The following is a 24,654-nucleotide window of genomic DNA, read 5'->3' as shown; positions in this document are numbered from 1 at the left end:
GGCTAAACGAACTTAAATAACACCCATCCCAAAACCCCAACAAGGAACAGGTGAAAACAATTAGACAAAAACAAACGAAAAAGAAAAAGGGATCGGTGGCAGCTAGTAGACCGGCGACGACGACAGCCGAGCGCTACCCGAACAGGAAGGGGAGCCACCTTCGGTGGTATTCGTGACAGACGCCGCCAGAGGAGAAGGGATATTCGGACTACACTTCTAGTCCGACTCAAGAGAATTGCACACCATCCACCTCTTCCAAGTATATTACTCGGTGATGTTCAGTCTCTGGACAATAAAGTAGACAAGCTCAGGGCGAGGATCTACTTCCAGAGAGACATTAAGGACTGTAAAATACTATTTTTCACATTGTACCTGTCCATACAGCCAGCTGGTTTCTCAGTACATTGCTCAGACATGAACAAAGAACCCTCTGGGAAGAAAGGCAATGGTGTATGATTCATGATTAACTACTCATGGTGTGATTGTGATAACATACAGGAACTCAAGACCTTTTGTTCACTGACCGAGAATACCTCACAATCAAATGCCGACCGTATTACCTCTTACCTCGCTTATAGTTACAGCTGGGTATATTCCCCCTAAAGCATATACCACGAAGGCCCTCAAGGATCTACACTGGACTTTGTGCAAACTGGAAACCACATATTTTATTGGATTTATTGTAGCTGGAGACTTTAGCAAAGCAAATATGCGACCCGTTTCATGAAACTAGCCGTATGTCTTAGGTCTTAATTTTTCTTAAATACATGGTTTTTTTTGGCAGAAATGCCTTCTTAAACATGTCAACTTTCAGGTGCCTTAATACGGCTAGACGTTCCGCTAGCGCAACACCTCGACAACTTCCGGTGAAATTGCAGAGCACTTCAAATTAAATTAAATTAAATTATTAGAAATATTTCACTTTCATAAAATCACAAGTGCAATACATCAAAATAAAGCTTAACTTCTTGTTAATCCAGCTGCTGTGTCAGATTTCAAAAAGGCGTTCTGGCGAAAGCAAACCATGCGATTATCTGAGGATAGCGGCCCATCATACAAATGCATGACAAACATATTTTAACCAGGGAGGTGCGACACGAAAGTCAGAAATAGCAATATAAAAAATGCCTTACCTTTGATCTTCTTCTGTTGGCACTCCAAAAGATCCCAGTTACAACACAAATGGGCCTTTTGTTCGATAATGTCCTTCTTTATATCCGTAAAAACTCAGTTTAGCTGGTTCAGTTTCCCTCCGTCAAAATGCATACAAAATGAATCCCAAACATTACTAATAAACTTTTCCAAACAAGTCAAACGACATTTGTAATCAAACATGAGGTATCCTCCTACGCAAATAAACGATTTAAGACGGAGAATCGTTATTGTCTTTATCGGAGATAAACAAGAAAGAAGGCGCTTTCCTCCGCGCTCTTGGAAACACTACAGCCAAAATGGGAGCAACCTAGAAAAACGACAATTTCTGTCTCATTTTTCCAAAAACCAGCCTGAAACTCTTTCTAAAGACTGTTTATCTAGTGGAAGCCCTAGGAACTGCAATTTGGGAGGAATTTGGCTTATAATTATAGTACTAGCCATTGAAAACAGTGGTAAGGTGAAATTTATTTTTTGGGGATGGCTTGTCCTCTGCGTTTCGCCTGCCATATCAGTTATGTTATACTCACAGACATAATTTTAACAGTTTTAGAGTGTTTTCTATCCAAATCGAACAATTATATGCATATCCTAGCTTCTGGGCCTGAGTAACAGGCAGTTTACTTTGGGCATTCTTTTCATCCGGACGTGAAAATACTGCCCCCTAGCCCAAAGAGGTTAAAAAAACTTGAATGAAATCTTTAAATACGAATAAAATGGTTAAATTATGAGCCTAGTTGGTTTAGCTAAAGAAAAAGTAAGCAACCTTCCTGCTAGCCATGATTGGCTGAGATAATGAGTGGGCTGGACATACTGAGAGATGAGTTTGGATTGGTCTGCTATATAGCACACTTCTATTTGAGCTGGTCAGTATGGCTAGGTAATCCTGTCTAACACAGATTTTTTTTAATGTATCGTGTCGGAAAACAGCATAAGTTTTGCTCTCCACTTTTTGGAGGACAGAGTTTTGAAATCAGTGGAAAATCGAGTATGATAGCTAAGGACATGGAGAAAACACCTGTCGCTGGATTACATCTTCAAACTAAGGGAAACCATGGCATCCGATAGGAGATACGGGTAAGATAGTCTAGTTAGCTACATTTTCAGATATTACACATTTCTAATTTTGACAGAAAGTGGTTTCATTTCAAGTCAAAGTCTATTATTAGCTAGCTAGCTAAAGTTAACTGGCTGGCTCGCTAGGTAATGCTACGTGTGTGATCTTATTATTCGTATCTCAGAGCCATTTGCTTGGCTAGCTATAGCCAAAAGTTATTTAGCTAACATTGAACCTGGTTGGTCAGCTACCTGAAGATTCATGCAGGGTAATAAAGTCATGAGTAGGGATTATGGTTTACTGTTTAGCTAGCTAGCTAATGTTAGCTGGCTGGCTCAGTAGCTAACGTTACGTGTATGATCTTATTATTCATATCTCAGAGCCATTTGCTTGGTTAGCTATAGCCTAATGTTAGCTAGCTAACATTGAACCTGGTTGGTTAGGTACCTGCAGATTCATGCAGGGTAGTAACATGATGAGTTGGGATAATGGTACATTGTTTACCTAGCTAGCTAGCTAACGTAAATTCCGTCTGGCCATCTACTCCGACTTTAGAACACTCTTGTCTGAGTGTATCATTGCACAGAATAACTGATGAATTTAGGAACGTACAACACACATTGAATATTGCCAGTGTCAGTAAATGTCTGCAAAGAAAGCATAATTCAATTGTTGCCAGCAGCACAGTTACAATCATCAACGCTCTGGATAACATGAAAACAGCTTATCCAGCTCTGCTAGGGTGAGTAAAATCATCAGAGTGGGGTGTTCTCTCATTTGTCTAGAAGTAGCTAGCCAATGTTAGCCAGTTAGCTTGGGTGCTTGACTGCTGTTGTGAGGTCAGAAAGTTCGGATCAACCCTACTCATCGGCCAGAGCGTCCAGTGTGCGCTCCGAGAGCGAAACACTCTGAATTTACGAATGGACAATCTGACAGTACAGTTGCAGTCACCCACGCTCTGGATAACATAACAGCCTACTCTGCTAGGACGAGTAATATTCAGTGAGGTGTTTTCTCATTTGTGTCTGGAAGTAGCTAGCAAGTTAGCTTGGGTGCTTGATAGTTAATAGATAACGCTCGAATCAACCCTTATAGAGATTCTTATTTTTCAGTGGGGTTTATCGGCGGTTGGTCTTAAAAAAAGATAACAAAATATTTGCGACTATATCTAATGACGTTCTACTCAATATACACTTTAGACTAATTTCCTGTATCCCCTTCTCCCTCACACTAGATCTCAGCCTCTCTCTTTCCCTCTGATACTGCCCACATTGTAGCAATACATGCTCCACGCTCTCTGTTTCCTGACAATAATCATACTTCCCTGTTGGATGCTTTCCTATCACATTTATGGACTTATTCAACTGGCTGTGTCCCACTCTTAATCTTGTAAAAATACCCTCCTCTCTTCTGTCCCTTCCTGCCGTCCTCCCCTCCTCGACATTCCTCTGTACTTTAAATAAATGCCTGCCCTTATTTTCCCTATTCCCCCTTAAATAGGTTGCTGGGGCTAAAGCTCAAGTAGGTGTGAACAATGCTGAATATGTGTAGATGAAGGTCTCTCCAGTAGCAGTACCAAAACATTCAAATGCCTTTTTCTCAAAAGTGAGTTTACAAATGTATCAACTTTCCCATGGTTCCTCAACTGTAGTGCATGATATACAATTTTGTAGCTCTGAGTCTCTAATTTTATCCAATGTCAAAAAACACTTTCAAATTTTGCAACAGACCGATTTGAGTTGATTGGTCACAGATGAAGAAAACTGAGATACTTTCCAGGTTGCCTCTGAGAATAACATTGACATATACATCATCGGGAAGTATATATAGATGACGATGTTTCCACTGTGACCTGAAAAACCTAACCAAACCAAAAACCGTAGATAGATTCGCACAAAACTGATATAACCACTGCATTTAACCACGGCAAGGTTACTGGGAATATGGTTGAATACAAACATTGCAGTTATGCCCTTCGTAAGGCAATCAAAGAGGCAAAACGTCACTACAGAGACAAAGTGGAGTCACAATTCAACGGCTCAGACACGAGACGTATATGGCAGGGACTCCAGACAATCACAGATTACAAAGGGAAAACCAGTCACGTCATGGACACCGATGTCTTGCTTCCGAACAAGCTAAACACCTGAACTTCCTGATGGGCCGACCCCAAGTGATGAAGGTAGGAAACAAGCCCACCACTATGCTGATCCTCAACACAGGGGCCCAACAAAGGTGCGTGCTCAGCCCCGTCCTGTACTCCTTGTTCACCCATGACTGAGTGGCCACGCAATCATGTTTGCAGACAACAAAACAGTAGTAGGCCTGATTACCAACACTGATGAAACAGCCTAAAGAGAGGAGGTGAGGGCACTGGCGGAGTGGTGCCAGGAAATTAACCTCTCCCTCAACATCAACAAAATGAAGGAGCTGATCGTGGACTTCAGAGGGAGACAGCCCCCATCCACAATCGACAGGGCCACGGTGGAGAAGGTGAAAAGTTCCTCGGCGTACAATTCAATGACAATCTGAAATGGTCAACCCACACCTTAGGAGACTGAATAAATTTGGCCTGGCCACTAAGACCCTCACAAACTTTAACAGATTCACCATTGAGAGCATCCTGTCGGGCTGTTTCATCACCTGGTACAACAACTGCACCATCCGCAACCGCAGGGCTCTCCAGAGGATGGTGTGGTCTGTCCAACGCATCACCGGGTGCACACTGCCTGCCCTTCAGGACACCTACAGCACCCACTGTCCCAGGAAGGCCAAAAAGATAATCAAGGACATCAACCACCCAAGCCACGGCCTGTTCATCCCGCTATTATCCAGAAGGTGAGATCAGTACAGGTGCATCGAAGCAGAGATAGAAGCTGTTTTTCAGTCTCTATCTCAAGGCCATTAGACTGTTAAATAGCCATCACAAGCCGGACTCTACCTAGTACTTTGCCCTGAACTTAGTCACTGTCACGCGGTTACTCAACCCTGCACCTAAAAGGCTGCTGCTGCCCTATTTACATAGACATGGTATCACTAGTCACTTTAATAATGTTTATATACTGTGTACCTACTCATTTCATATGTATATACTGTATTCAAGTCAATGCCATCCTATTCAACTATTGCTGAAAATATACTCTATTATATCCTACGTATTCTACAGATAGAGTTGAAGTCAGAAGTTTACATACACCTTAGCCAAATACATTTAAACTCAGTTTTTCACAATTCCTGACATTTAATCTTTGTAAAAATGTCCTGTCTTAGGTCACCTGGAATCACCACTTTATTTTAAGAATGTGAAATGTCAGAATATTAGTAGAGAGAATGATTTATTTCAGCTTTAATTTCTTTCAGAAATGTACATAGACTCAATTAGTATTTGGTAGCATCGCCTTTAAATTGTTTAACTTGGGTCAAACGTTTCGGGTAGCCTTCCACAAGCTTCCCACAATAGGTTGGGTGAATTTTGGCCCATTCCTCCTGACAAAGCTATCAGGGCTTTGTGATGGCCACTCCAATACCTTGACGTTGTTGTCCTTAAGCCATTTTTCCACAACTTTGCAAGTATGTTTGGGGTCATTGTCAATTTGGACGACCCATTTGCGACCAAGCTTAACTTCCTGACTGATGTCCTGAGATGTTGCTTCAATATATCCACATAATTTCCCCTACTCCTGATGCCATCTATTTTGTGAAGTGCACCAGCCCCCTCCTGCAGCAAAGCACCCCCACAACATGATGCTGCCACCACTGTGCTTCATTGTTGGGATGGTGTTCTTCGGCTTGCAAGCCTCCCCCTTTTCCCTCCAAACATCAAGATGGTCATTATGGAAAAAGTTATATTTTTGTTTCACCAGAGGACATTTCCCCCAAAAGTACGATCTTTGTCCCCATGTGTAGTTACAAACCATAGTCTGGCTTTTTTATGAAGGTTTTAGAGCAGTGGCTTCTTCATTTCTGAGCGGCTTTCAGGTTGACAATATAATACTCGTTTTACTGTGGATATTGATACTCTTGTACTTGTTTTCTCCAGCCTCTTCATAAGGTCCTTTGCTGTTGTTCTGGGATTGATTTGCATTTTTCGCACCAAAGTACGTTCATCCCTAGGAGACAGAACATGTCTCCTTCCTGAGCGGTATGACAGCTGTGTGGTCCCATGGTGTTTATACTTGCGAACTATTGTTTGTACAGATGAACGTGGTACCTTCAGGCGTTTGGAAATTGCTGAACCAGACTTGTGGAGGTCTAAACATTTTTTTCTGAGATCTTGGTTGATTTCTTTTTATTTTCCCATGATGTGAATGTGCCAGTCTTGAAGGTAAGCCTTGAAATACATCCACCGGTACACCACAACTGAGGTAAACAATTGTTGGAAAAAATACTTGTGTCATGCACAAAGTAGATGTCCTAACCGACTTGCCAAAACTATTGTTTGTTTTCAATACATTTGTGGAGTGGTTGAAAAATGAGTTTTAATGACTCCAACCTAAGTGCATGCAAACTTCTGACTTCAACTGAATACTAAACACTCTATCCACATACTGTACATAATGTCTAAACATCCCATCACACATATTATATATATATATATACAGTGCCTTGCGAAAGTATTCGGCCCCCTTGAACTTTGCGACCTTTTGCCACATTTTAGGCTTCAAACATAAAGATATAAAACTGTATTTATTTGTGAAGAATCAACAACAAGTGGGACACAATCATGAAGTGGAACGACATTTATTGGATATTTCAAACTTTTTTAACAAATCAAAAACGGAAAAATTGGGCGTGCAAAATTATTCAGCCCCCTTAAGTTAATACTTTGTAGCGGCACCTTTTGCTGCGATTACAGCTGTAAGTCGCTTGGGGTATGTCTCTATCAGTTTTGCACATCGAGAGACTGAAATTTTTTCCCATTCCTCCTTGCAAAACAGCTCGAGCTCAGTGAGGTTGGATGGAGAGCATTTGTGAACAGCAGTTTTCAGTTCTTTCCACAGATTCTCGATTGGATTCAGGTCGGGACTTTGACTTGGCCATTCTAACGCCTGGATATGTTTATTTTTGAACCATTCCATTGTAGATTTTGCTTTATGTTTTGGATCATTGTCTTGTTGGAAGACAAATCTCCGTCCCAGTCTCAGGTCTTTTGCAGACTCCATCAGGTTTTCTTCCAGAATGGTCCTGTATTTGGCTCCATCCATCTTCCCATCAATTTTAACCATCTTCCCTGTCCCTGCTGAAGAAAAGCAGGCCCAAACCATGATGCTGCCACCACCATGTTTGACAGTGGGGATGGTGTGTTCAGCTGTGTTGCTTTTACGCCAAACATAACGTTTTGCATTGTTGCCAAAAAGTTCAATTTTGGTTTCATCTGACCAGAGCACCTTCTTCCACATGTTTGGTGTGTCTCCCAGGTGGCTCGTGGCAAACTTTAAACGACACTTTTTATGGATATCTTTAAGAAATGGCTTTCTTCTTGCCACTCTTCCATAAAGGCCAGATTTGTGCAATATACGGCTTATTGTTGTCCAATGGACAGAGTCTCCCACCTCAGCTGTAGATCTCTGCAGTTCATCCAGAGTGATCATGGGCCTCTTGGCTGCATCTCTGATCAGTCTTCTCCTTGTATGAGCTGAAAGTTTAGAGGGATGGTCAGGTCTTGGTAGATTTGCAGTGGTCTGATACTCCTTCCATTTCAATATTATCGCTTGCCCAGTGCTCCTTGGGATGTTTAAAGCTTGGGAAATCTTTTTGTATCCAAATCCGGCTTTAAACTTCTTCACAACAGTATCTCGGACCTGCCTGGTGTGTTCCTTGTTCTTCATGATGCTCTCTGCGCTTTTAACGGACCTCTGAGACTATCACAGTGCAGGTGCATTTATACGGAGACTTGATTACACACAGGTGGATTGTATTTATCATCATTAGTCATTTAGGTCAACATTGGATCATTCAGAGATCCTCACTGAACTTCTGGAGAGAGTTTGCTGCACTGAAAGTAAAGGGGCTGAATAATTTTGCACGCCCAATTTTTCAGTTTTTGATTTGTTAAAAAAGTTTGAAATATCCAATAAATGTCGTTCCACTTTATGATTGTGCCCCACTTGTTGTTGATTCTTCACAAAAAAAATACAGTTTTATATCTTTATGTTTGAAGCCTGAAATGTGGCAAAAGGTCGCAAAGTTCAAGGGGGCCGAATACTTTCGCAAGGCACTATATATATATATATATAGTACCAGTCAAAAATTTTGACACACCTATTCATTCAAGGGTTTTTCTTAATATTTTATTAGCAGAAAATTAACAGAAAATTAGGATCCCCCATTATAGTGAATGGAAAAATTGCAATCTTCATGTAAATATAAAATTGCAATCTTTGTGTAAATATAGTTTTTTTTAAATAAATAATTATGGTACCAATACTTTCTTCTAATACAACAGATGTACTGCATGTCCTTGAACTGATTATTTTATAATTGCACACAGAAGAAGTTCAGGATAATTTTGTTGCTAATGGCAGCCTGCAGTAACCCATTCGGCATTCAACATGAGTAACTCAAGGAGAGGGGACAGCAATGAGCTGGTCTGCAACATCACTTCCTGGTAGATCAAACTGCCCATGTTACATCTCTAAGGTTGCATTTACACAGGCAGCCCAATTCTGATATTTTTTTGAGGTAGTTACCTGGAATGCATTTCAATTAACAGGTGTGCCTTGTTAAAAGTTAATTTGCGGAAATGGTTTCCTTCTTAATAAATTTGAGACAATCAGTTGTGTTTTGACAAGGTAAGGGTGGTATACAGAAGATAGCCCTATTAGGTAAATGACCAAGTCCATATTATGGCAAGAACAGGTCAAATAAGCAAAGAGAAATGACAGTCCATCATTACTTTAAGACATGAAGATCAGTCAATCCGGAACATTTCAAGAGTTTTTTCAAGTGCAGTCGCAAAAACCATCAAGCGCTATGATGAAACTGACACTCAATGAGGACTGCCAGAGGAAAGGAAGACCCAGAGTTACCTATGCTGCAGATGATAAGATCATTAGAGTTACCAAGCCTCAGAAATTGCAGCACAAATAAATGCTTCAGAGTTCAAGTAACACACATCTCAACATCAGCTGTTCAGAGGAGATTGCGTGCATCAGACCTTCATGGTCGAAATGCTGCAAAGTAACCTCTACTAAAGGACACCAATAATAAGAAGTGACTTGCTTGGGCCAAGAAACGCAAGCAATAGACATTAGACCGGTGGAAATGTGTCCTTTGGTCTGATGAGTTCAAATTTTAGATTTTTGGTTCCAACCGCTGTGTCATTGTGAGATGCAGAGTAGGTGAACGGAGGATTTCCTCATGTGTGGTTCCCACCGTGAAGCATGGAGGAGGTGGTGTGATGGTATGGGGGTGATTTGCTGGTGACACTGTCTGTGATTAGAATTCAAGGCACACTTAATCAATATGGCTACCACAGCATTTCCCATCTGGTGTGCGTTTAGTGGGACCATTTGTTTTTTAACAGGACAATGACCCAAAACACACCTCCAGGCTGTGTAAGGGCTATTTGAACAAGCAGGAGAGTGTTGGAGTGTTGGAAAAGCATTCCAGGTGAAGATGGTTGAGAGAATGCCAAGAGTGTGCAAAGCTGTCATCATGGCAAAGGGTGGCTACTTTGAAGAATCTCAAATATATTTTGAATTGTTTAACACCTTGTTGGTTACTATATGATTCCATATGTGTAATTTCATAGTTTTGATGTCTTCAGTATTATTCTACAATGTAGAAAATTGTACAAATAAAGAAAAACCTTTGAATGAGTAGGTGTGTCCAAACTTTTGACTGGTACTATATTATTTATACTCCGGACTCCGACATTGGTCCATCTAATATTTATATATTTCTTAAATCCATTATTTTACTTTTAGACCTGTGTGTATTGTTGTGAGTTGTTAGATATTAGTTTGACCAATCAAATCAACTTTGAAAAATATCTGATGTGAAAAGATCTAATGTGATTGGTCAAAAGACCAATTAGTCGGAGAAAAGATCAGAATTGGGCTGTGTAAATGCAACCTTAGGGACATAACATGGGCAGTTTGAGCTACCAGGAAGTGACGTTGCAAACTAGTTGCAAAATTGCTGCCACCTCTCATTGAGTTACTCAAGTCAAAGGCCGAATGGGTTACTGCAGGCTGCCATTATCTTTCTCTTGTGTGTGATTTTAAAATAATCAGTTCAAGGATATACAGTACATCTGGTGCATTAGAAGCAATTATTGGTTCCATGATTGTTTTCGAAAAATTGTTTTATTTACATGAAGATTGACCACGAAGATTGCAATTTTTCCATTCACTACAATGGGGGGATCCTATTTTCTGCTAACATCTTCTGCCATACTGAGGTCGGCTTTAAACCTTTTAGTCCCAGGGTCCTTAGATTTGTGGGCACTATGGTGTTGAACGCTGGGCTGTAGTCAATGAACAGCATTGGTGTTCCTTTTGTCCAGGTGGGAAAGGGCAGTGTGGATTGAGATTGCGTCATCTGTGGCTCTGTTGGGGTGGTATGCGAATTGGAGTGGGTCTAGGGTTTCCGGCATGATGGTGTTGATGTGAGCCAAGTCATTTTTTAAGATTAGTATTCATTTATGTTTGTCTCTCATTAGAATAGATCGACTAGAAATGTTTTAACAATTACATTTTTAATGTCAAATTATCCCTGTTGCACACAACAATCTTCCCTTCATCCCTTGTCACAAGGGTAGTTATCGTTGATTTACATTTTTTTTTAAACTTCAACCCTGTTACTTTAATTGGCACCTACTATAGTATATTTTCTTAATTTAAATTCTTGAGATTGGAAAACATGTTTTTTTATGGATTTGAACTTTTTTTTTTTGTTACCAAATTACCCTAGCAAAAAAGGCACTCTAGTGGTGAAATGACCCATCTCTGATCACATTTGATTCTGCAGCGCTGCCCTCAGAACAAGATAGAATAAGAACAATCTGTGTTTGTATCTGTCATTGGAGAATTTGAAACAAAATTTGATTAGTTTAAAGAAGGTTTTGTTGCTCTAAAATGTTGCTCTATGTACAGATGCATCATAGAAATTAAGAATTACTGTGAAAATGTAATGGGAATCATTGTTGGCAGACTAATCAAAATGTTGAAACACTCAGCTGTTGTGCAATCAGCTGTGTCGAATTTTAAGATTTTAAGGCTGATGTTCAATTATGTAATACAAGGCTATGGAAACATGCAAAGGTTCAATGTCCAGTGCTTGTGGGTATGGAGGCGCTGCATCTGAGGTTTTGGGCTCATCCTCATCACTTGTGCTTTTGTATATGCTTCCGTAGCCCATCAAAGTAAAATATAATTACAAATTATTCTCAGCAATACATTCATGAAGCACTGCTTGGGAAAAAAAAACAAGCCAGAGAACATCCTTTTCATAACTCTTCTTACATAAAACTGGATAAATAGTAGATGCAAAACAGAGCATAGGGGAAGTCTATGCATTGAGTTGGCAAAGCAGCGCCACCCCTCGTCTGATCCAGTGCTCGGCGGGCACGTCCGAGTTGAGCGCCATGGCGATTACGTAGTTGGTGGAGTGGCCAGTGGTGGAGAGTGTGCCGCGACGCTCGCCAGTCTTGTAGACGGGGGAGAGGTAGCACATACGCTGGGGGATGTCCTGCCTTTTGATGGGTTTCAGCCACATCTGGGGGGCAGGAGAGGGAAGAATGGATGGAGGATAAGAATGGAGAGAGAGGGTACAGGCAGAGAAGGGGATGATGTCCACATGAGGAGGAGTAGGCAAGAGGACAATGATGAGGAGAAAAGACAAGGGGGATAATGGTTTTAGGAAATGGAATGGAGAATGGATGTGAGGAAGAAAGTTGGGACAACATCAGAGAATTAAACAATTAAACCAGTTGGAAATTTGGTGACATAACATTTGATACAATAGTAGTGAGAGAGTGAGTCCCTCAGGTACATTAGCAGGTCTGGTAAAACAAAAAGGGATAAACTGGAACACTCAACTTCTCACAAAAGTGAGTTTGTGAAATCCTCATCCAATTTGATAGCAGGAGCTGCTGGTTAGATTTGCATTTCAAATCTGACAGTGTTGTGTTTTCCCCACAAATAATAAACAAATTTTTAATAAAGTTCTGCTGTTGTCAAAACAAATTTTGATAATAAGATTGCCCTGAAATGTCTGAATATTAAAAAGAAAATGCTTGTGCATTATTCAACAGCCGGCATTGTGAGGGCAAAGAAGAAGAGGGGGGGAAAAACAACTGAGAAAACGTACAAAGCAATCAGTTATACTTTGTCTGGAAGATTCTTGCAGGAATCTGCCACTAGCAATCTATTTTAATGTCTTACTTAATACACTATTCATACACCATATCAAGTTGTAATTAAGAACCTCGCTAGAAAACTAGGGGAGGATAAGAGAGGACAAACTTTGTTATTCCGCTTGCCATGTTTGGGCTGAAATTGATGCGGCTGGGTGAGGCCCTGAGTTAGAGCTTTGAACACAAAGCTGGGAACAATCTCCCGGGTTGAACAACGGAGCAGAATTTTTTATTCTGCCGTTTGTTGTTGTTTGTACTCTCCTTGGCACCTACAGGGTATTGTAGTCTGATAAAAAGAGCTGCCTCATAGGAGTTAAGACACAGAATATAGATCTGCTCAGTTTTACTACAGTTGGGTCCACTGATACATGGGAAGATATTATCCCTCTCTCTCTATGCCCGGTGGAATTAATGGTAAAATAATGCATGAATCTTTATCCTCTGAAATCACTGTGAGGCTTATGTTAATATAACGCTATGCATCGAGGGAAGATGGAGACATTGTCCTGACATGAAATGGAAACCCAGTAGATACTGAATAATTTGGAACAAACATCATCAGGATCTTAACACTTAGGCCAGGATTCAAACACACCGCACTGTACCACAAAAAGCTTAAATAAATCATTCTCTCTACTATTATTCTAACATTTCACATTCTTAAAACAAAGTGGTGATCCAAACGGACCTAAGACAGGGAAGTGTTACTAGGATTAAACGTCAGGAATTGTGAAAAACTGAGTTTAAATGTATTTGGGTCAGGTGTATGTAAACTTCCGACTTTAACTGTATTTTACCCTATGACAATGTCAGTATTCAACCAATTATTGTTCATGTATACCCTTTAATCATAAATCATTAGGAAGCTTAGATTCACAGCTATCCATCAGACACATGTTCAGATCGAATTAAGTTGGTGCCGAAAGACATGGCAGCTCTGCTTCTAGTTCCTAAGCAACCTTGCAGTATTTTTTATTATTTTGTGTTATTTCTTACACTATTAGCCCAGAACGTTTTTTGTGTTATTACATATAGCCGGGAAATAACTTTTTATTTATTTTTCTCCCCATTTTCGTGGTATCCAATTGCTAGTAGTTACTATTTTGTCTCATCGCTACAACCTTCGGGAGGGATGAAGGTCGAAAGCCATCCATATTGATGGGGCCACAGTGGACAAAGTGAAAAGCTTTAAGTTCCTCAGCGTACACATCACTGACAATCTGAAATGGTCCACCCACACAGTGCCTCTTCAACTTCAGGAGGCTGAAGAAATTTGGCTTGGCCCCTAAGACCCTCACAAACTTTTACAGATGCACCATTGAGAGCATCCTGTCGGGCAATATCACCGCCTGGTACGACAACTGCACCGCCCACAACCGCTGGGCTCTCCAGAGGGTGGTGCGGTCTGTCCAACGCATCAACGGGGGCACACTACTTGCCCTTCAGGACACCTACAGCACCCGATGTCCCAGGAATGCCAAAAAGATAATTAAGGACATCAACCATCCGAGACACGGCCTGTTCATCCCGCTATCATCCAGAAGGCGAGGTCAGTACAGGTGCATCAAAGCTGGGACCGAGATACTGAAAAACAGCTTCTATCTCAAGGCCATCAGACTGTTAAATAGCCCTCACTAGCCGGCCTCCACCAAGTACCCTGGTAGGTAGGAGCGTAGGGCCAGTAACCGAAAGGTTGCTGGATCGAATCCCCAAGCTGACAAGTCAAAAATCTGTCGTTCACCCCCTGAGCAAGGCAGTTAACCCACTGTTCCCCGGGCGCAGATGATGTGGATGTCGATTAAGACTGCCCCCTGCACCTCTCTGATTCAGAGGATGCGGAAGACACATTTCAGTTGAATGTATTCAGATGTACAACTGACTAGTTATCTCCCTTTCCCCTTAACTTACTCACTGTCACTAGCCGACCACCACCCGGTTACTCAACCCTGCATCTTTGAGGCTGCTGCCCTATGTACATAGACATGGAATCACTGGTCACTTTAATAAATGGGACTTTAACAATGTTTACACACTGTTTTACTAATTTCATTTGTATATACTGTTTTCTAGTCAATGCCATCCTATTCAACTATTGCTGTATATATACAGATATACTAAATATTCTATCTTCATCCTGTCCATAATGTCTATACATCCCATCACATATATATATTCCGGACATTGCTTGTCCTAAAATGTATATATTTCTATTTTCATTCTTTTACTTTTAGATCTGTGTGTATTGCTGTGAATTGTTAGATATTACTGCAATGCTGGAGCTAGGAAAACAAGCATTTCACTACATCCACAATAACATCTGCTAAATATGTGTATGCGACCAATAAAATTTGATGCAATTCTACACATTCAGGTCAACAGAACTTTCACCTTTGACCTCTTGGGTGCATATCAGAATTACCTGTATACATTACTTTAAAAAGGAAACCTAGATATATTTGAAACGTTGACAAGTGTTTCTGAAAGTTCATGAAATTACCTTTCTAATCATATATAATATGTAACTTATATATAAGGTTTTCATCAAGGATCTTGCTGTACATTATTCTGTTCATCTATCCTTTGATCCTGACTAGTCTCCCAGTCCCTGCCGCTGAAAAACATCCCCACAGCATGATGCTGCCACCACCATGCTTTGGCAAACTCCAAGTGGGCTGTCATGGACCTTTTACTGAAGAGAGGCTTCCGTCTGGCCACTCTACCATAAAGGTCTGATTGTTGGAGTGCTGCAGAGATAGTTGTCCTTCTGGAAGGTTCTCCCATCTCCACAGAAGAACTCTGGAGCTCTTTCAGAGTGATCATCGGGTTCTTGGTCACCTCCCTGACCAAGGTCCTTCTCCCCCGATTGGAGATTGCCTTCAACTGAAATGTGCCTTCTGCCTTTAACCCAACCCCTCTGAATCAGAGAGGTGCGTGGGGCTGCCTTAATCGACATCCACGTCTTCGGCGCCTGGGGACAGTGGGTTAACTGACTTGCTCAGGGGCAGAATGACAGATTTTTACCTTGTCAGCTCAGGGATTCGATCCAGCAACCTTTCGGTTACTGGCCCAAAGCTCTAACCACTTGCTCAATTTGGCCGTGCGCCCAACAGGAAGAGACTTGGGGGTTACAAACCTTTTCCATTTAAGAATGATGGAAGTAACTGTGTTCTTGGGGACCTTCAATGCTGTAGATATGTTTTAGTACCCTTCCCCAGACCTGTGCCTCGACACAATCCTTTCTCTGAGCTCTATGGACAATTCTTTTGACCTCATGGTTTTTTGCTCTGACATGCACTGTCAACTGTGGGACCTTATATAGACCAATGACCAATCAATTGATTTTACCACAGGTGGACTCCAATCAAGTTGTTCAAAACATCTCAAGGATGATCAATGGAAACAGGATGCACCTGAGCTCATAGCAAAGGGTCTGAATACTTATGTAAATAAGGTATTTCTGTTATTTATTTTTATACACTCACTTTGTCATTATAGGGTATTGTGTGTAGATTTTTTTAAAACTTAATCTACTTTAGAATAAGGCTGTAACATAACAAAATGTGCAAAAAGTAAAGTGGTCTGAATACTTTCGGAATGCACTGTATATAAAGGTGTTAAATTATTCACAGAATTGTAGGTTAAGCATATTATGTCATCAGAAAATGTTATGTCACCCTTCATATATCACAGCTTTTGGGGAATTGGCAGTGGTTTATGCACCCTACATAGGGAGCTATTAAAGGTAATAAACAGTCCAAATCATGTTTTTCATGAAATATGATGATATTTGGATGAAACCAGATCGAAGTATGAAAAATGACTGTTGCTTCTACATTGATAAAGTTTTATCATAAAGTTACTGGTTCCCACTCCCATGTCAAACACTTGGATTCAGGAGGTGAGATTAATAAGGGAATAGGGTTACATCACCATACATTATAATACACCAATGGTAGCATTATATTTGCTTATTTGCTAATGTCAGAGAAGGCATGATTGCAAAAGGGCATAGTTTATATAGCTAGATAGCTACTCTACTGTTGACAAAATGTTACTGTGTCAGCAAATATAATTAAACGTTTACAATATTAATCTATGTTTCCCCTTCAATCTGTGTCTGGTGTTACTGGTTAGCAAGGTCTTCAGCCAGGTCTTCAGCCAGCATGGAACAAAAAGGGGGAAAGGGTCATTTTAAATAATTTCACCATTCACATAATATAAAACGTAGCCACTGACTAGTGCTATTTAGACACTTGTAATGCCTAAGGTTATCTATCATCCCATCTGGCAGTGCCTGTCTTTACAGCATCAAGCCAGCCATGTTTGCCAGCTAGCCTAGTTGAAAATATTTTGCTGCATTTCCTGTCCTTGTCTACAACAACTCCATTCAGATTAAACAACAGCCTACCACTTTTGTTGGTCAACAATAACAACAAATGGCATGCATGAAGCATGTGCAGGCAAAACGGTATGTCTTTTATGTGGCACACATTATAAAAACTACATTCAAAGTTTGTTGTTTTATTAAATTAAGAATTTATAACATCATGGTATATCCCTGTGTCACGCCCTGACCTTAGAGAGACTTTTTATTCTCTATTTTGGTTAGGTCAGGGTGCCAGCTCCCTGCACTTGCCGTGCTAAGGTTGTCATCTCTCCAGGAGATGTTGTGCCAGCTCTGTTCCAGACCTCCAGTGCGCCTCCACAGCCCAGTACGTCCTGTGCCAGCTCCACGTTCCAGATCTCCAGTGCGCCTCCACAGCCCAGTACGTCCTGTGCCGGCTCCTTGCACACGGCCTCCAGTGCGTCTCCCCAGCCGGGTACGCCCTGTGCCAGCTCCACGCACCAGGCCTCCAGCGACAGTTGGCGGTCCAGACCCTCCAGCGACAGTCGGCAGTCCCTCCAGCGACAGTCGGCAGTCCGGAGCCTCCAGCGACGGTTCCCAGTCCGGAGCCTTCAGCGATGATCCATGGCCTGGAGCCTCCAGCGATGATCCATGTCCCGGAGCAGCCAGCGATGATCCATGGCCCAGAGCATCCATCGACGATCCATGGGTTCCCAGTCCAGAGCCTTCTGCGAGGGTTCCCAGTCCAGAGTCTTCAGCGATGGTTCCCAATTCGGACTCCCCGGCGACGATCTACGGTCCGGAGTCCCCGGCGACGATCTACGGTCCGGTTCCACATAAGCGGAGGGATCCGTGAGCATAGCGGGGTTTACATCCCGAACCGGAGCGCCGCCGAGGCTAGATGCCCATCCGGACCCTCCCCCATAGAGTCAGGTTTTGCGGCCTGAGTCTGCACCTTTGGAGGGGGGGGGGTGGGTACTGTCACGCCCTGACCTTAGAGCCTTTTTATTCTCTATTTTGGTTAGGTCAGGGTGTGAGTAGGGTGGGTACTCTAGTTTTTTTTATTTCTATGTTGGACTGGTATGGTTCCCAATCACAGGCAACTGTCTATCGTTGTCTCTGATTGGGGATCATATTTAGGCAGCCTTTTCCCACTGGGTTTTTGTGGGATCTTGTCTATGTATAGTTGCCCGCGAGCAATACATTAGCTTCATGTTTCGTTTTGCACTTTATTGTTTTCTGTGAGTTTCATTTAAATAAACATGTGGAACTCTACGCACGCTGCGCATTGGTCCGACAATCTTTACATCAACGATTGTGACACCCTGCGTGTAGCAATGTCACATAGATCATTCATTTAATTTGAGAGAAAGCCTTTTCATTGTTAAAATAGGCCTATGATTTCTTCTCCTAAAAAATCTATACTCCTCCAAGAATTAGAATATTAATGTCCGTTCGAATATTTGAAAAACCGTGCCCATCCCTAATGCATTTACATTAGTATAAAAGGATACGTAAAATCAGATTTTTGATTTGTCATTATGGTTCATCATGGTAACTTTGATGACCCTAAAACATTTCAAGTTTATAGGCCATTGTGAAGTAGATTTAAACAGGATTTAAATGAACAAGTAAAATCTGAAATCCTTGACGCAAATTTGTTCAGTATGAAGAAATGGACATACATACAATGTTACTATAGGTGAAACGTGGCAGTAGATACAGTTGAAGTCGGAAGTTTACATACACTTAGGTTGAAGTCATTAAAACTCGTTTTTCAACCACTCCACAAAGTTCTTGTTAACAAACTATAGTTTTGGCAAGTCAGTTAGGACATCTACTTTGTGCATGACACAAGTAATTTTTCCAACAATTGTTAACAGACAGATTATTTCACTTATAATTCACTGTATCACAATTCCAGTGGGTCAGAAGTTTACATACACCAAGTTGACTGCGCTCCTAAACAGCTTAGAAAAAAACAGAAAATGATGTCACGGCTTTCGAAGGTTCTGATAGACTAATTGACATCCTTTGAGTCAATTGGAGGTGTACCTGTGGATGTATTTCAAAGCCTACCTTCAAACTCAGTGCCCCTTTGCTTGACATCATGGGAAAATCAAAAGAAATCAGCCAAGACCTAAAAAAAAAAAAAAATTTAGACCTCCACAAGTCTGGTTCATCCTTGGGAGAAATTTCCAAACGCCTGAAGGTACCACGTTCATCTGCACAAACAATAGTACACAAGTATAAACACTGTGGGACCACACAGCCGTCATACCGCTCAGGAAGGAGAAGCATTCTGTCTCCTAGATATTAACGTACTTTGGAGCAAAAAGTGCAAATCAATCTCAGAACAACAGCAAAGGACCTTGTGAAGATGTTGGAGGAAACAGATACAAAGTATCAATATCCACAGTAAAACAAGTCCTGTATCGACATAACCTGAAAGGCCGCTCAGCAAGGAAGAAGCTACTGATCCAAAACCCCCATAAAAAAGCCAGACTACGGTTTGCAACTGGACATGGGTACAAAGATCGTACTTTTTGGAGAAATGTCCTCTGGTCGGATGAAACAAAAAATAGAATAACACCATCCCAACCGTGAAGCACGGGGCTGGCAGCATCATGTTGTGGGGGTGCTTTGCTGCAGGAGGGACTGGTGCACTTCACACAATAGATGGCTTTATGAGGCAGGAAAATTATGTGGACATATTGAAGCAACATCTCAAGACATCAGTCAGGAAATTAAAGCTTGGTCGCAAATGGGTCTTCCAAATGGACAATGACCCCAAGCATTCTTCCAAAGTTGTGGCAAAATGGATTATGGACAACAAAGTCAAGGTATTGGAGTGGCCATCACAAAGCCCTGACCTCAATCTTATAGAAAATGTCTGGGCAGAACTGAAAAGGTGTGTGTGAGCAAGGAGGCCTACAAACCTGACTCTGTCAGGAGGAATGGGCCAAAACTCACCCAACTTATTGTGGGAAGCTTGTGGAAGGCTACCCGAAACGTTTGACCCAAGTTAAACAATTTAAAGGCAATGCCAGCAAATACTAACTGAGTGTACGTAAACTTCTGACCCACTGGGAATGTGATGAAGTAAATAAAATCTGCAATAAATAATTATTTCTACTATTATTCTGACATTTCACATTCTTAAAATAAAGTGGTGATCCTAACTGACCAAAGACAGGGAACTTTTACTAGGATTAAATGTCAGGAATTGTGAAAAACGGAGTTTAAATGTAGTTGACTAAGGTGTATGTAAACTTCACACTTCAACTCTATGAGGGTTTTACGTTAGACTGCTTATAACACTGAACCTATAGGTCAATCGGCACCATTCTTTTTGACCAAGTTACTCATGTCCTCTACTTTCTGTGTGCCAAATTAGAAAAAGAGTTACCAGTATATTCTTGAGTTATTTGACTATGTCAAAGAAAAAAAATCTAAGAATAACAATAGGTTTTGCTTCGTTGTGAACCACTAAAAATAGTTTAAGATGATCTTTCACCCAGGAATGACAAGTCATTTGGCGGCAGGGTAGCCTAGTGGTTAGAGTATTGGACTAGTAACTAGTAGTTCTGCCCCTGAACAGGCAGTTAACCCACTGTTCCTAGGCTGTCATTGAAAATAAGAATTTGTTCTTAACTGACTTGCCTAGTTAAATAAAGGTAAAATAAATAAATGTTTGTTGCAAATTTGTATGTGTATTGCTTAAGGTGTAAGTTGTGAGCTTGTGATGAGTCACTCACCACAGGCATGGCGTCGTGTAGCACTTTGGGGTAGGACTCAGCCAAGAGCTTGGTCTTTCTGTCCCAACGTGCACAGTCAAGGTAGAGCCCATAAATGTACACACCTGAGAAACACACATACAATCAGATACATGATACCTAGCACAATACCTAGCACACCACCTGTTGACGCACGCACACACACACCAGAGTACAATTTCAACATGATGCACAGAGTACAATTTTAATATTGTACTCGAGTGTAACTGTGGCCTCCAATCTTGAAGCCAATAGCAAACTGATGAAAGAGCAGCAGGGGACTGATGGAGAGGTTGCAGTACAACATGATACAAAATGTTTTGAACACATTTCTAACAAATTCAATGGCTTATTTCATATGAATTTAAATAATTTCCTTTGAGAGGGTGATGCAGGGCTGGGGACAGAGGGGAGCGTCCCTCTTTCTCTCTCCGTATCGATTTATTTTCTCTCTTATTCTCCAATCATTACCTTCCTCCCTTTCTTTCCATACTCTCTCTCTAGTCTCTTGCTACCCACCATTCGCGCTAACCTTTCCCTTTCAGACTCTCTCCATCACCTTTCTCTCTCCCTTCCTACTTGCCCTCTCTAAAACTGCTCTGGATGTGATCAGGACAAACTGGAAAAGCAGGATTTTGGCTCAGGAATAGGTCAGTTTCAATGAATGGAGGATTGTGTCAGAAAAGCAGGAATTCCTGATTAATCAGGAGAAATCACATCCCTCATCTCTTTCTCTACTTCACCCTTTTACTTCTCCCCGCCCTCTCTCACCCTTCCATCCCTCCACCCTCTGTCTGTCTCACCGTCTTCGGGGGGCTGGCGATACTCCTTGTCATCCAGCACCTCAAAGTCGAAGCCCAGCAAGTCGATGGGGATGGTGTGTTTGCGGGCATAGTTCTGCTGGCCTCCCGTCAGGAAGGCCTGGGTGAAGAAGAAGCCTGACATCCAGAATACTGCCGGAGTCCCGTGTTCATACCAGTCCTACAGAGGGACGAATGGAGCACAGCACAAAGGCTTAATGCAAATGCAAACTAAGGTCGGCGGCAATTAAAGGTTGATACATTGCAAGTGCAGTATGAACGTTTACCTATCCCCTCATGAGGTAAAGGTTTTCTGTAAAAAACAATAAAGGCAGACTGAAGGTCAGAAACAGCCTTGTCAACAGGAGCAACACAATATCCAACAGTCGCCTCCTGCTAATAGTCGAAGTTTAAAGTACACTACTTGACCAAAAGTATGTGGACATGTGCTCGTCGAAATCTCAATCTGTCACCCTCTGATCTGTTTCACCTGTCCTTGTGCTCGTCTCCACCTCCCTCCAGGTGTTCCCCATTATCCCCTGTGTATTTATATCTGTGTTTTCTGTCTCTGTTGCTAGTTATTCTTGTTTGTTCAAGCCTACCAGCATTTTGTCTCAGCTCCTAATTTTCCCTAGTCTCTCTTTTTCTCGTACTCCTGGTTTTTGACCTTTGCTTATCCTGACTGTACCCGCCAGCATGACCTGAGCCTGCCGGCAGTCCTGTACCTTTGTTCCACCTCTGGATTACCGACCTCTGCCTGACCTGACCCTGCCTGCCGTCCTGTACCTTGGCCTCAGCTCTGGATTATCGAGCCCTGCCTGCCTTGACCTGTCGTTTGCCTGCCCCGTGGTTACAATAAACACTTGCACTTGGATCTTACCTTGAAACCTGATACATTCGCACCGTCACTGGAACTAAGGGGCCTAGCCCAAACCATGAAAAACAGCCCTAGACCATTATTCCTCCTCCACCAAACTTTACAGTATGTATTAGGACAGGTAGCATTCTCCTGGAATCCGCCAAACCCAGATTCGTCAGTCAGCCTGCCAAATAGTGACGAGTGATTGATCACTCCAGAGCATGCGTTTCCAATGCTCCAGAGTCCAATGGCAGTGAGCTTAAAACCACTCCAGTGGATGCTTGACATTGTGCATGGTGATCTTAGGCTTGTGTGCGGCTGCTCGGCCATGGACAGCTCCCGGCGAACAGTTATTGTAATGAAGTTGGGAACTCGGTAGTGAAATGCTTACTTACAAGCCCTTAACCAACAATGCAGTTTTAAAAAATATCCCAAACAAGTAAGAGATAAGAGCAGCAGCAAAATAACATTAGCCGGGCTATATACAGGGGATACCAGTAGCGTCAATGTGCAGGGGCACCGGTGTTGGGGTAATATGAACATGTAGGAAGAGTTATTAAAGTGACTATGCATAGATAATAATAGAGAGTAGCAGCAGCGTAGGGGGAGGGGGTTCATGCAAATAGTCATTTGATTAGATGTTAAGGAGTTTTATGGCTAGGGGTAGAAGCTGTTTAGAAGCCTCTTGGACCTAGACTTGGCGCTCCAGTACCGCTTGTCATGCGGTAGCAGAGAGAACAATCTATGGCTAGGGTGGATGGAGTCTTTGACAATTTTTAGGGTCTTCCTCTGACACTGCCTGGTATAGAGGTCCTGGGTGGCAGAAAGCTTGGCCCCAGCGAAGTACTGGGTCGTACCCACCACCCTCTGTAGTGCCTTGCGGTCGGAGGCTGAGCAGTTGCCATACCAGGCGGTGAAAAGGCGGGCCGAACACGTCCCCATTAATATCGATGGGGCTGTAGTGGAGCAGGTCGAGAGTGTCCACATCACCAATGAACTGTCATGGTCCAAACACACCAAGACAGTCGTGAAGAGGGCATGACAAAACCTTTTGATCCTCAAAAGTTTCTAAAGCTGCACCATCAAGAGCATCCTGACTGATTGTGTATGTGACAAATAACATTTGATTTGATTGCTTCACCGCCTGATATGGCAACTGCTCGACATCTGACCGTAAGGTGCTACAGAGGGTAGTGCGAATGGCCCAGTACATCACTGGGGCAAAGCTTCCTGCCATCCAGGACCTATACAATAGGCGGTGTCATGACGTTGGCCTGTTGGGGGAGGTTTATGACCCCATAAATACCTTTGCCCTTTTCTTTCTCTCTACTTTATAGAGTTGACTCTTGTAAAGCCTTTGTAACGTAGAGAATCTGGTAACATCGAAAGGTGGGAAACATAACCATACCTCGGTAATCCAACCAATTGAAAATATGCGTTGGTACTTAATGAATGTGATCTCAGATCAGTTGTTGTCTGAGACATTATTACAAATGACAGGATGACAAACTGTATCTTGGAAAGTCGACACATTCTAGTTATCAGATTCACATGGAATTGTTGTGCAATTTAAATGTTTAAATATGAAACTATTTGTGAAAAAATGAAATGTAATTTTAGCTTCTTACATGAGAGAATGGTTTGTCATAGAGAAACTCTGCTCACTCAGAGGCCCCGCCCAAGTGAACAGACTTTGGTTGTTTTTATTTTTTTATTTTATTTTACCTTTATTTAACCGGTTAAGAACAAATTCTTATTTTCAATGACGGCCTGGGAACAGTGGGTTAACTGCCTGTTCAGGGGCAGAACGACAGATTTGTACCTTGTCAGCTCGGGGGTTTGAACTCGCAACCTTCCGGTTACTAGTCCAACGCTCTAACCACTAGGCTACCCTGCCGCCCCTATGAAACATACCCTTCTTTTAGAACTATATAAACCCGTTGATGAAAATTCAACTTTCTGTTCCGAGGACGTGAGGACGACGGTCCTACGTTAAAAGGGCTCAGATAATAACCTAACGAAATTAGCATCGTGTTCAAAGTGACGATCGACACGCCGAAAGGATGAATTTTGACTATACCAGCCAGAATATAGCACAAGCTGTATGGTAACTTGGTATGAACTTTGAACTCTTATTCACTCCAGAAGTGATACCTCCTAGCCGTTGAGTTAGCAGCAGCCGCTGTAAACGTGGGCTAGGAAAGGACGGACGACGTATCCAGTCTAACACACACAACGATACTACAATGTATCCAGTTTACCAGCAGAGACTTTCTTCAAAGGACAAGAGATCCCTGCTGGGCAA

At 42.0% G+C, this 24,654-nt stretch overlaps 1 protein-coding gene across 2 annotated transcripts in view; it reads right to left on the bottom strand.

The window, feature by feature from the left end:
* Window positions 1-10,499: 10,499 nt before the first annotated feature.
* The window catches only part of dnah7 (dynein, axonemal, heavy chain 7), a 241,518-nt gene continuing 227,363 nt past the window's right edge, over window positions 10,500-24,654 (bottom strand). The window contains exons 66-68 of one of the 2 annotated variants that reach the window (XM_036974097.1): window positions 21,494-21,671; window positions 20,673-20,776; window positions 10,500-11,929 (exon numbers count right to left, since the gene is read on the bottom strand). In XM_036974097.1, the coding sequence (XP_036829992.1) occupies window positions 11,723-11,929; window positions 20,673-20,776; window positions 21,494-21,671 (489 nt within the window). In that variant the 3' untranslated portion in view covers window positions 10,500-11,722. The remainder of the gene's footprint in view (window positions 11,930-20,672; window positions 20,777-21,493; window positions 21,672-24,654) is intronic. The other variant, XM_021596897.2, reaches the window with a different exon arrangement.

This window comes from Oncorhynchus mykiss, chromosome 3 (genome assembly GCF_013265735.2).
Source record: "Oncorhynchus mykiss isolate Arlee chromosome 3, USDA_OmykA_1.1, whole genome shotgun sequence".
In the NCBI taxonomy this organism is placed as follows: Eukaryota; Metazoa; Chordata; class Actinopteri; order Salmoniformes; family Salmonidae; genus Oncorhynchus; species Oncorhynchus mykiss.
This window is presented reverse-complemented; position numbering and strand designations above follow the sequence as displayed.